This window comes from Aedes aegypti, chromosome 2 (assembly GCF_002204515.2).
Source record: "Aedes aegypti strain LVP_AGWG chromosome 2, AaegL5.0 Primary Assembly, whole genome shotgun sequence".
Classification (NCBI taxonomy): Eukaryota; Metazoa; Arthropoda; class Insecta; order Diptera; family Culicidae; genus Aedes; species Aedes aegypti.
Genome location: NC_035108.1, coordinates 97,361,360 through 97,374,011, shown reverse-complemented (window position 1 = coordinate 97,374,011; position 12,652 = coordinate 97,361,360). Strand labels below are relative to the sequence as shown.

General features: G+C 39.3%; 2 protein-coding genes across 3 annotated transcripts; one reads left to right on the top strand and one right to left on the bottom strand.

Annotated features, from left to right (window-relative positions):
* Positions 1–5,196: 5,196 nt before the first annotated feature.
* Positions 5,197–5,786, top strand: LOC110675811 (transmembrane protease serine 11G-like). Its single transcript, XM_021841637.1, has 2 exons — positions 5,197–5,404; positions 5,474–5,786. The coding sequence occupies exons 1-2, from the start codon at positions 5,323–5,325 to the stop codon at positions 5,614–5,616; spliced, it is 225 nt and encodes a 74-aa protein (XP_021697329.1). The 5' UTR covers positions 5,197–5,322; the 3' UTR covers positions 5,617–5,786.
* LOC110675810 (mitochondrial inner membrane protein COX18) lies at positions 5,730–7,728 on the bottom strand. Of its 2 annotated transcripts, none has more exons than XM_021841635.1 (5): positions 7,630–7,728; positions 6,811–7,548; positions 6,439–6,714; positions 6,052–6,162; positions 5,730–5,996 (listed from the first exon to the last, which is right to left on the bottom strand). In XM_021841635.1, exons 2-5 carry the CDS (start codon positions 7,240–7,242, stop codon positions 5,799–5,801), a joined length of 1,017 nt encoding a protein of 338 aa, XP_021697327.1. In that variant the 5' UTR covers positions 7,243–7,548; positions 7,630–7,728; the 3' UTR covers positions 5,730–5,798. The 2 variants fall into 2 exon arrangements, with proteins under 2 accessions (XP_021697327.1, XP_021697328.1); XM_021841636.1 differs by having other exon boundaries at positions 6,811–7,391; positions 7,630–7,724.
* Positions 7,729–12,652: the final 4,924 nt, after the last annotated feature.

Genomic DNA, 12,652 nt, shown 5'->3' with positions numbered 1-12,652 from the left:
ACCTCCTCAAATCATGCATTTAGCATCCATGCAGTGCCGTAGCGTGCGGTTGGCCAGGTTGGCACCCGCCAAGGGCGCCAGCCATGGGGGGGCGCCAAAATGCGTCAAGTGTTTTGTAAATTTTGAAAGGCATTTATCAAATAAGGGCGCCTTCCAAAACAAATTTCCAAAAGAATTTTTTTAACATAATAATGGAAAATTTGAACAATTCCTGAATTGCTTTCAAAGACTTTTTAGTATTTTGGATGATTTCCATACATTAATTTCAAAATTTAACATTATGGTTACTTGCTTAATCTCTAAGTGTTTTTAAATAGCCATTAAAACTGGTTTGAGCAAAAACCAAGTTTGTGGTATTCAATTAAGGGTTCTATTGAAAATAAAAAATAAATATTCAAATAAACTTGATAAGAATTAGCCTTTTTGAAAGCCTAACAGAATCTTGAACAGGGTTCTCAGAGTACGGTAGATCATTATGACAGATAATCTTGAACAGGCCTTTCTCATGATGCAAGATGAGTTGCGGACGGATATCTTTTGTAAATTTCATTAGAGCTCACAGTATTTTATCTCCATACAAATGCTATAGAAAGTCTTGAAATGGATTTTTCATGCCCAAATGAAGATCCCTTACTAGGAATGACCAGATAGTTGCCGTCTGGAACTATTTATCTTCATTGCATGATAGACTCTTCTTTGATTTTGATAACCAATATCATCATATCTGTCAAGTTATATGATGCATCAGCCAAGCAACAACAAAACATGATATGAAGACCTTCAACTTATTTGCATTAGAATTTTTCAAATGATTTGTAAATGTAAAGGTATTCCTTGTTTCAACATTTAAACAAGAATATTCATTGGATTCATTTGAACATTATGGCAACTCAGATTTGTAGCACCTAAATTCTTCAACCAACCGAAAATTATGGTGCGCAAGTTTGCGCAAGATAATCCTTTGATTTTCTGAAGGTTGGTATAAAAATCTATAGTGTCTATATCTCCGATGTGTGCGAGTTTGTGCTCACATTTGAAAATTTAGTCGAAGTTGATTATGATTCCCCATACATTTTACTGGGGAGCACAAACACAAGAATTTTGATAACGTTCTTTGAGGAACTGTAAAAAATCAGTTTTTATTTAAACTTAAAAAAATTCTGGATTTGAATTTAGAAGAAAAATACAAAAACACTTTCAGAATTGTTAATGAAAGTTATTTTTAACTTTTCCCCGCCTTGGCATCACTGTGCAGCTGGACAGAATATTCAAAAATTTCTACACATGGGAGGAACTCTTACAAAATCCTGAACAACATTTTCAGAGAATTTTGTGTCAGTGATAAGCAAACATAAGTTAAAAAGAATGAATTTATTTTTTCCCTAGTATGAACATATTCCACGCTGACTGACTATTGTTTTTTTTATTTTTGATTCGCTGGAGATGATTTAGCATTAGTAAATTTTAGGTCACATTAAATACCATTTCTAACATTCAACCAAGAAGGGAAAGTGTTGGAGGTTCTAGAACAGTTGTAATTTTCTTTAAGTGAATTACTAACACGAGTATCATAGAAATAAGGCTATTGAGTAAGGGATGCTTATAAATTCGTTGCAAATTCCATGCACTTTTCATTAATTAATAAAACAAATTCATATTTTTCCAAATTCTTATTTAGGAATTAAACTTCTAAATGGTATAACGAAACACATAATATCTTATAATTTCCTCTGATTCCACTAAAAAATGATAACAAGTTTTTTATTGCATTATATTCTAAGAATTTGGCGAATTTGCTTCCACTTATTGGAAGACTCTTGGAAAAACAACTAAAACAATGTTTTCTGAAGGAGTTGTTAGGTAAAATCATTACAAAATATCTAGAAGCCTTTGCATTTCGACTAAATAAAATTGTATTAAAGAAATAAAAAATAAAATCCATAGATTTTAAGAAGAGTTTCTTCAATGCTATGCTCAATTGTTTCCGCAAAAGTGTCTCGTGAACAATAGATTTCTTACAAATTTCTTCAAAACATATTTTATAAAATCTTACACAGTTTTCAAGAAGAACTGTATTGTACACGTTTCATTGATATTTATTAATTATATTACCGTAAACGTACCATATTTGACGCGGGTCCAAACTTGACGCATTTTCTAATTAATGTTATCATAAATTAATTCTAGATCAGACTAGCACTCAAAAATGTATTGCTTAATCTTTATTTACATGTTATTGAAGGATTCCAATCGAAAAAAGTTTATATTTGATTGATAATAGTTAAAAAATAAAATTTATTTGAAAATGCATCCGACAAGTGCGTCAATTTTTTCATTCCTTAGTGAATGTGCTAACTATTGTTGATCAATTTTCGTGAAATTATTGTGCTGTTTGACAGCAATATAATCAACAACAGTCAGTAATATTATTTTATTCATGAATTGACGTCGAAAGTTTTCTACTTTTAAGCTTTAAGACATATTGTTGTATGAAAATCTTGTGCGTCAAGTTAGGCACACAATGTTCCTAATTATTTGCTATTTTGTTCAGCATGTTTTGTTGAATCGAAAATAGGAAAATAAATATTTATGGTGCTTGCATTCAAAAAATCCGTCCGCAGAACAATCCGAGGCTTTATGTAATCGGATGTAAAGGGTCATCCATAGATTACGTCACGTTTTTAGGAAGAGGAGGAGGTTCAAGGAAACGCAACGATTCATACAAAATATTCGCACTTTTCATAAAATAAATGTGGCCAAGGTTGAGAGGGGTTGGAAATTGTACAATTTATCGCGGTTTATGGACGTCCCCTAATGTTTCAAGGAAGCTTCAATAAATGCGTCAGGAGGTGAGGTGTAGCTTCAATGATTTGTTTCGTATAATTTATACAATAGGGGGTGTGTCCATGAGATACGTGTCACAAAAACATACCATTTTCTACAAAAACCCCGCCCATTCGCCCTACTTCACACTTTTTATATGGAGCCTTCAAAAAACTTGTATGATTCGTCACATCTTGCAGAACACCTCCTTCCCCCTAATAACATGACGTATTTAATGTATGGCCCATATATGGTTCTCGATCTATTTTGAGGCCCATACTGCCGTTGGTTCTACGCATATTTGTCCCGCGGTCCATAAGGGTGACATAGAACATGGGACAAGTAGGCGTAGTTCACGTGTTATAAGTAACGAAGATTATCAAACGGCCATTTTTGGAACCGATTGTTTTCGTTCTAGTTTTTGACCAATTTGTCCTTATTTTAGCAACTACCTTCCCCGTTCCAGCGCAACATAGTTTTCAAATCTTTCCCTTGTTTAATATCACGACGAAGATACATTAAACTAAACAATAATGCTTAACTATGGATTGAACTCAATCGCCGGTTTTACTTTCTACACTAACTAAACACATAGCTAAAGTGACTACCGGATGACGTCATTCAAAACTTTTTCCAAAGGTTCTAACTTTTATGTCCTCTCTAAAACGCTTTTTTCAATTAATTGAACTATTGAATACTGAAACTGTTGTATATTTTAAACTTTAGCAATTATTTGTAAGTGCGTCAAATAAGGAACATAATGCGTCAAATTAGGCACATTGAAGAATTGATGCGTCAATTAAGGAACCTAATGTGTTCCACAAAAAGTCAATCAAACATGAAGAAAAAATCGTTTAATATTTTTTTACTGATTTTTCCCTAATTCTATAATAGTTGAGCTAGCATAGATTCAAATTTCAACAAAATCGGATAGATTTAGACGATTTGACAAGTGTTTGAATTTAGAATTTTCTTAACCGCGTCAAATATGGTACGTCCACGGTAATGCACTCTAAATTAGTGAATGCTTGAGTCGCAATTTAATATATGCATTCATTTAAGAGTTGTCCTAGTATTTTGAAAAGGATCTTTATGGAAATTGTCTAGTATCCCAAGCAGAAACTGCAATCAATGCATATAAACGGTATACGTTAAGCTAGCAATACTGCATAACTACAATAAAAGTTTATTTAAAGTGAAAACGGGACCCTCTAAAGATATTTTTGTGTTTTATTTTATAAAATTTACTTGACTTTTGTGAAGCCTTTTGACACCTTAAAGTAGTTATACAGTAGATGCTAGCTTTATGTACACCATATATATGCATGAATTATAGCTTGAGCCGCATGGTTACCTGGGATGTTCAACGAAAACTTTAATCACATACAAAATTGCATCACGAAATACAATTGACTTAGGGGCGCCCAACGGGAGGTTTGCCAAGGGCGCTGTGAGGTCTCGCTACGGCTCTGCATCCATGCGGAAATTTTTTGTTCCATGACCCCACTTTTGGCAACGACGGCACTGAGCGGGGTTCTGGTAGTTTCCTCCAGGTTTCTGGAAATGTTCCCATGTCACACGGACATCGAACATAAGTTTTGCTTTTTCTAAAGCTTTAATATTATTTAGTCCTTTTTTTAAAGTGAACTAAATAATATTCTTGAGAAAGCCCTTTCCGAACAATGCCAGATTGGGTTTTCTTTTCCATAACTGGGGAAAATCCAAGTAAAACATTTATTCCATTTTTGATCTCTTCAGGTGATTTATAGTCACTTGAGAGACCTTTCAAGACGACTTTGAACAAACATTCAGTTTTGTCGTCATAAGTAAAAAAAAATGTGCTCCTTCTCTTCAAGATGTATGAGAAGAATTTTGCGACCTTTAGGAGTTTCCGGCAATACGCGACAGTCTCCTTTCTTTGCGATTTGGAAGGAAACCTTGATTCCCCTAATGGAGTTCAAGAACTCCTGCCTAAATCCTCCAAATCCGGAACAACTGACCACGATTAGCGGCACTCTGTTTCCTCAATTTAATCGGGGCTAGAAGCTACCTCGATTTGATTTTTGGAAAATGTGTCTGAAGCATCGAACTGATTGCTCATTTCGATGCTATTATCAACATTGGCATTACCTCTTGAAAAAAAAACGCGCACATTTCGGAGAAACGTCCTTTCTTCAAATTTTGCCATATTTAGTGCCTTTTTTAAAAACCCACTTTTTTGGATGAAAGTTGTGAATTCAGAGATTCATTCTTCCTTTTGCCCGTGGTAGCAACCATATTTAATAAATAAACGAATGAAGGAGAGGCTTTTTTCCCAAGACGGTGTTCTTTTTCAATGATTTCTACAATGCATTCTTGACGGAAGTCTTACTTTAAACAAACAATTCTCAATTTTTCATTGCAGTACACTCCCTGGAGCTTCGAGCAGCCAAGGTTCCTCTGCTTTCGGAAGCCACATGCAGCCAACCGGAAGTGTATGGTGTCAACATAACCGAGGGAATGTTCTGCGCCGGTAAGCTGGACGGCGGCGTGGACGCTTGCGAGGGCGATTCCGGTGGACCGTTGGTGTGCGCCAGTAGCCGTGAGTATTTTAATTTGATATTCTAACCTGGGCTCTATTGAGATATGTGATATTTTATTATTCTTCCAGGTGGTCACACACTATACGGACTCATTTCCTGGGGTATGCATTGCGGCTACGCAAACAAACCGGGAGTCTACGTCAAGGTGGCTCACTATCTGGATTGGATCGATCAAAAGCTGAAGCAATCGCTACACTTGTACGGAGTGTAGTCGCCGAGTGCCTTCATCTTAACGCCCATACCAAAGTGAAATACTCAGACTTAGGGAGTACTCTATATGTAGAATTAAAAAACCACACGCAAAATGTTACCGTTTTACAAGAATAAAATAACTTTTTCTACTATTTTACACACAATCCAATAAGATGTGGAGCTTCACAACTCTTTTTTGTATCATTTGGGACCTAAACCTACCTTAGCCAATAGACCGTCAATTCTAGTGGAAAATGTTGCCTTAATGTGCTGATAAGGCCGGGCGATTTCCGAGGGAACTTGTGGGACTCCAACCAGTCGTTTGAAGCGGGGCGACATCAGCAGCAGGTTCTGGCCCAGACCACAGGCGCTCGAGGTGACCCAGTACAGACAGAGGGCCTAGAAATAGACCGTAATGTATTTGATGGGAAAATTGGAATTCCAGTGCTCTTACCGATGGAACCGTGGCAGCGACTGGTATCATCAGAACGCTCAAACCTCTGAACATGTTGGTGAAGATTTTCTGCAACCTTGAAGGCTCACGTGTTCGAACAAGGTTTTGGATCTACATGAAAACGAAAGAAACTCATAATTTAAATTCTCCTTCAGTAATTTTTGTTGGAACCAGGCCGCTATCGGCAAACACCGTTATTTTTTTTTTCGCTGTTCGCTAGCTACACCCTTTCTTCACCAAACCTTTTGCAAACTTCTTAGCATGCTGGCTTACAAGGGATCCATCAATTTAAACGCGTCTCTTCTAGTTTGGATACACTCAAGCGAACAGAAAAAAAAAGTTCTAACGATATGAAGCCTGGTTTCAGCGAGAATTCCCCAATATTACCTCAATGATCGTTAGGTTGATCAATCCCATAGCCACCGGTAGAATCAGTGATTGGTCCACTTCGGTCAGATTGGGAATCCAACCGAACCCGCCGAGGGTCAGTTCGGTGAATGTTATTTGAGCTTCAATCGAACTGGGATCCGGCAGCATGTGCACCATATTTCGTATCGACACCGACATCATAACCCACAGTGGGATTTGTCCCCAAAGAAGGATCATGGTTTTGGCTGGATGGCAGTTTTCTCGCACCACTAGATTATTCCACTGCTTTTTAAGCTGCGAAGAATTAACGGTTATTAGCTATTACCTATTAGATTACTACCTATTGTGTAGGTATTGAGTGTAGATTTCAAGATCAAATACCACACTTACCGAATGATTGTACATGATCCGGGCCTCCTTCTCGCTCCAGTGGAACTTTTTCATCGCAACGGCAGTTTCCATTTTTAGCTGCTTCACTATTTCAGGCATCTCGAGCGAAATTTTCTCCAGCCGGGCCACAATTTTGTTCTGATAGATGGCCAGCGGCATTGTCACCACGGTCCGGACCAACACGGTGGATAGAATGATTGACGCCCACCAAGGCAGCCCGCTGAGGTCATGCAGATCCACTAGGGCCTGCTGGCAGTATGCCACCGGAGTACTGTTGGAAAGCGAGCCCCACAATCCAGCCACGGAACTGTCCATCGAGAGGCATCTCCTCGTCTCGCTTCTTTCTGGATACCATCCCAGATCTGGTCGGATTCCTCCTAGGAACCTTGCGCCAATTGCCACCGGCCTCTTAGATAACCGGAGGATACTCATAACTATAAACTAACTTACTTACAATCTAACCCCCTTAAACCTAGGAAACCTTCCGGTTGACGTGATTGACTGGTGGATTATAGATTAGAACTGTTCGGCACGGAGCCGGCGAGCATAGCGTCCGAGGCAGGCCAGGATCCCGACGGTACCTAGGGCGAGGCCAAGAATTAGTGCAACCGTGTCGGCAAAGCCCATACCGGAAGAAGCGTCCGCCCGGTCCGCACTCAGCACCAGCAGGCAGAGCGACACCAAGAGCACGTATTGGATCATTTTCTATTGTCAAGCGGCGCGACACAGATTCTGATCCTGATGCGTACGGGACAACGTATAGGTATAGAAAATGGATTCCACAGTGAAATGGATTCGAAATAAAGCTAAGCAACTTACTGATAACGATGATTCAACTGCGATGCAGATTGCCACTCACTGTAATAAATTTTGTAATGAGAATCCTCTCAACTGTTTTGTTTTGCTACAGATTTTCGTTTCATTCCTGAAAGTTCCTTGTAAATGCATGACAGTGATGCCGGTTTCACCAAACTGAAGTTCAATCGTCAACGATTTTGAAGTAGGACTACTCCGGGTAACCCCGTTGCTCTAACCACTTTTAACAACAGTTGCGATCCCCTGGTGGTCCCCAAATATAAAAAAGGTCATAAAAGAGAGGAGAAAACACTAAGAGCTGCGAAACGCCTTTCTAATGACCACCCTGCCAAACATGACGCCATGGAGACTTATCGCTCAAAAAGAAACCAATGTCGTCAACAAATCCGAGAAGCAAAAAAGAAGAGCTGGGAAGATTTTCTAGAAGGAATAAACGAAAACCAAATTTCAGCTGATCTGTGGAATCGTGTAAATGCTCTAAATGGCAAACGGATACCCACGGGAATGACCCTGCAGTTGCCCAGTGGTCCTACTCGAGATCCACTCATTATAGCTAATGCTCTAGCAGATTACTTTGCGTCACTTTCATCACTTGATCTCTACGACGCTAATTTTCTTCGACGGAACCAAGTACTAAATGACGTTTGAACCATTTTTAATCTGAACGATGTGCAAATTAGCGGGGTACAGATTAAAAAGTGTTCAGATTAAATGAGGTCAAACCAACGGGGGTACCCGGTATCTGCTGACAGCATAATCAAGATGGCAATCCCAGATAATACCGCCGGTTTGCCGATTAATGCTCCCTTCCGGTTCGATGAACTGACTTTCGCGCTACGTCGTTGTAAGGGTAAATCAGCGGGTCCAGATAATCTTGGCTACCCGATGTTTCGAAACCTAACACCCGAAGCAAAAGCCATCTTTCTTGAACTTTTAAACAAAATCTGGATCGGAAACACACTACCCAAAGCATGGACCCACAGCCTAGTTGTACCCATACCAAAAAATGGACGTGCTGCAACATCACCTAGTGATTTCAGACCTATATCCACAGACAAACAGACGTAACACTGCCGAAATTTCCATCGACCACTCATTTAACGATCATTTTGAATTCGTTATGTTACAAATCTCACAACCAGAGGCGCGCGCATCGTTTCTCTTAGTGTTTGACGTTTCACACTACCGCCATCTACAGGTCTTGTTGCACGAAACAGCATTACGTGCAACATGCTCACCAGATGATGATGGTGTAAACTGGGCGATGGATTTTAAAGAAATTTGTTCTAAGTGTTACGTCTGTTTGTCTGTGCTATATCTCTGACAGGTTGCGCCAGCAAAATCCTAGAACGTATGGTGAGCCGGAGGCTGACTCGTTTTTTGGAAGACAACCAACTACTCGACCATCGGCAACATGCCTTTCGTGCCGGACAAGGGACAGGCACTTATTTTGCTGGTTTAGGAGATCTTCAGGATGCGATGAACGCAAACCTTCACGCTGATATCGCCTCCTTGGATCTGGCCAAGGCCTATAATCGTGCCTGGACACCCGAGCCATCATCAGTTGGCTGAATGGGGTTTGGGGGGAAATATCCTCCACTTTATAAAAAAATTCTTAAGCGGCAGAACATTTGAAGTAGTCATCGGTAATAACCACTCCACAGTTCGAGCAGAAGAGACAGGTGTCCCCCAAGGCTCCGTTATAGCGGTCACCATTTTCTTAGTTCTCATGAATAGTGTCTTTGACACGCTACCTAAAGAAATCTACGTATTTGTCTACGCAGATGACATTGTCTTGATAGTCATCGGCCGCACCTTGAAATTCATAAGGCGAAATCTCCAAGCAGCCGTTTCTGCAGTTTCAAGGTGGGCTACTCAAGCTGGCTTCATACTATCGGCAGAAAAAAGCATCGTCTCTCATATCTGTCGATCGCATCACCGAGTGTTATCAACTCCAGTAACAGCAAACGGTTGTTCAATACCACATAAAACATCAACCGTAGTACTGGGTGTGCGATTGGATCGAAAACTACAATTTGGTGAGCACCTCAACGAGGCCAAAAGAAACTACCAAATACGATTAAACCTCCTTCGAACGCTATACAAGCCACACCGCAGTTGTAACAAAGATACTCTTCTCAGAATTGCAAGGGCCATTGTCAATAGCCGCATCTTCTACGGAATCGAACTGTTTGGTATGCTTTGCACATGCCTTGCTCCGGTATACAACCAAGCTATTCGCATAATGCTGGCCTGCTTCCGTCAACCTCAGCTGATGCGGCCTGTATTGAACTTGGTGTTCTTCCCTTCCGCTATCAGGTTACACAAACTCTATGCTGCAGGACTATAAGCTACCTGGAAAATACCACTGAAGATCATGAGGTCTTTCTTCTCAGGGAGGGGAATAGATCCCTCAGCAGCCTGGTCCATCAGGACTTGTCGGCAAGTAGTTCGACGACATGGGATTGCATAGCGGCAGAGTTGTCTCCAGCTCGGAAGTGTTTCAAGATAGACAAGTCTACTCGGAAGTCGGTGGCGTCCCATCTTCTGGCTCCAACCCAGTGGACCTGCTCAACCAGTTTTCCTCACTTTAATCAATAAAACACTTTCAATTTTACATCCTCTAAAACACACGAAGAAGGTAAACGTTACTCAGAAATGCGGGAGAAAATTTCCACTTACCAGTAGGATTTGTTTTCTGTGGTAAACAATCCCTAACATTTCCATAGAAACGATACATGAAAACATACTCACCAGCAAGCCTGGTCACCAGCTGTCACTTTCACCTCCCCTGTAGCTGACCTCACTTCGCACCCACTGACTGCTTAGATCACTGAACCTCCCTTCGATCAATCTTGGTTTGAACCATTTTTAATTTGAACGATGTGCAAATTAGCGGGGTATAGATTGTAAAGTGTTCAGATTAAATGTGGTCAAACCAACGGGGGTACCCGGTATGACCAAAATCGAAGGTTACTAGACCAAAATTTTGGGATTCAAAACAAATTAGGAGCGTAAAATGACGTCTGTTTGTGTATAACTTTCCTGGCAACGGAGTATTTTTCAAACTAATATTCATCCAAAATTTGTTCTTTGTCTCGATCTCTCCCTATCTTGATGGTCCCTTCGATATCGAGATGTGGAGAGGCGACTGTATCTTGTTATTCGATCCAAATCCCACTCAGATGATCAAAAGATGAGATGAAATTTCATGCCTGATTTCAACACTCAAACAGCGGGATGCCTAGCAGCGTTGTGAGCAAAACGAATACACCCGCAAAACATGAACGGCCTGCCACAGCATTAAAGCCTGATTCGCTGCTGACAAGTAATTTCTCGGCCTATCTTGATGCATGGGAAATTTCTGCAAGGAGTCGATCAAGAATGCGCTTTTTTCTGATCGCAGTTCGCAATTGAAAAGAACTGTCAGTTCAAATGGGAGTCGCTGTAGAAAATTTCTGCAAGGAATCGGCGAGAAATTTCTTTAGCGATTCCTTTTCAGTAGCAAATCAGGCTTAACGTCAGGACCGTGGGGAAGAAGGGGTCAAGCGAACATCATCATGCGCAACATTTTTGAAAAACGTGGGGTCAAATGGCGTGCTGCCAGTTTTTTTTTATTGTTTTTCGATAGTGTTAGAGTCTTTAGAACATATGGATTCCTTAGGAAAGTTTGTTCAGTAAATTGAAAGGAAGCTCCTGAGCCAACAAAAAAAATCACGGAAATGATCAAGGTATTCCCAAGCAACCAAAAGTTCAGATATTACTGAAAAATCGAACCCAGAAGTTCACATTTAGTTCAGATTTGGTTCCGCGGAACTTTATTGCTGATTAACAAAAACGTAGGCATGTCGAGGATACTTGATTCTCCAAGAAGTACCAATTAAAATTAAAGAAACCAGAAAGTTCAAATAAATTTAAACAGAACTTCAATAGAACCTCCAACACAAAGTTCGTTTAAAGCACAAACCGAACTTATCGTGAACTTCTTTGAAGCATGGGGGAAAATAAATGAAACTTGTCGATAAATAAATTTTAAGCATTCGCTAGTCTTCCATTCTGCTATTATTCAATTTTAATCACATAATTTTATAATTTCCTGACTTCATCGCCCTAACTGTCCGAAAAAACATTGTGTATACTCTAGACAACAAACGTACCTAATCGTACGGTGCTAGAAACAGCAGCGTGTTGTTCGACTCAAGCCAGTTCTGACTGTATTTTCACTTCTGGTAAATTATTTATTTAAACGAACCTGTTAAGGATTATTCAATTCAGATATATGGATGTGGATGCCTTTTCGTTCGGCCTAGGTATTCGTAGAGCTCCATCACCACATCACTCCATCACCATCAACACATTAACAAAAAAAAACTACTCTTTCACCGATACTCACTTCACTTTTTATTATCTTTAAACCAATATGTAGTCAGCCTCAAAATATACATTAGGCCCTTTATTCAGTAATTTTTTTTTTTTTTTTTTTTAGTATCATTCCAAACATTACATTCATTTCTTATATCTAGGTGTTCTGTGTTATTTGACAACACTATCATCCTAATTTGGTAAAACAAATTTAAGATTTAATTAACATTTTGTTAACAACATATTACATTTCATTTGCCGTAGCAGTTCAGTTTTTTTTACAGGTGAGTTGATTTCACCTGCTTATAAGAGAAAAAAAAACGTTTTTAATATACTTAACCTAACTTAACCTAAACATATAACGCATTAATCGTGGCAATAGAAGATTGTAACGATTTTTGCCTGAAATTGTTAATGATTGTATTTGACATTTGTTCCAATGTTTCAACATTGGATATTCTATGTAACTCATTGGTACTATACCAGGGAGGAAGCCTCAGAATCATTTTCAAAATTTTATTTTGAATTCTCTGCAGAGCTTTCTTCCTGGTTTTACAACAGCTAGTCCATATTGGTACAGCATACAACATGGCTGGCCTGAAAATTTGTTTGAATATCAACAGCTTGTTCTTAAGACAAAGTTTTGATTTTCTATTAATAAGGG

What these genes read in the sequence shown, in the direction of transcription:
- LOC110675811 (XM_021841637.1), top strand. Translation starts at nt 5,323, where the DNA reads ATGTTCTGCGCCGGTAAGCTGGACGGCGGCGTGGACGCTTGCGAGGGC. An exon ending in GTTGGTGTGCGCCAGTAGCC is followed by an intron (nt 5,405 to 5,473) that starts GTGAGTATTTTA and finishes TTATTCTTCCAG; the next exon opens with GTGGTCACACACTATACGGA.
- LOC110675810 (XM_021841635.1), bottom strand. Translation starts at nt 7,242, where the DNA reads ATGAGTATCCTCCGGTTATCTAAGAGGCCGGTGGCAATTGGCGCAAGG. An exon ending in GGATCATGTACAATCATTCG is followed by an intron (nt 6,715 to 6,810) that starts GTAAGTGTGGTA and finishes AATTCTTCGCAG; the next exon opens with CTTAAAAAGCAGTGGAATAA. An exon ending in TCAACCTAACGATCATTGAG is followed by an intron (nt 6,163 to 6,438) that starts GTAATATTGGGG and finishes GTTTTCATGTAG; the next exon opens with ATCCAAAACCTTGTTCGAAC.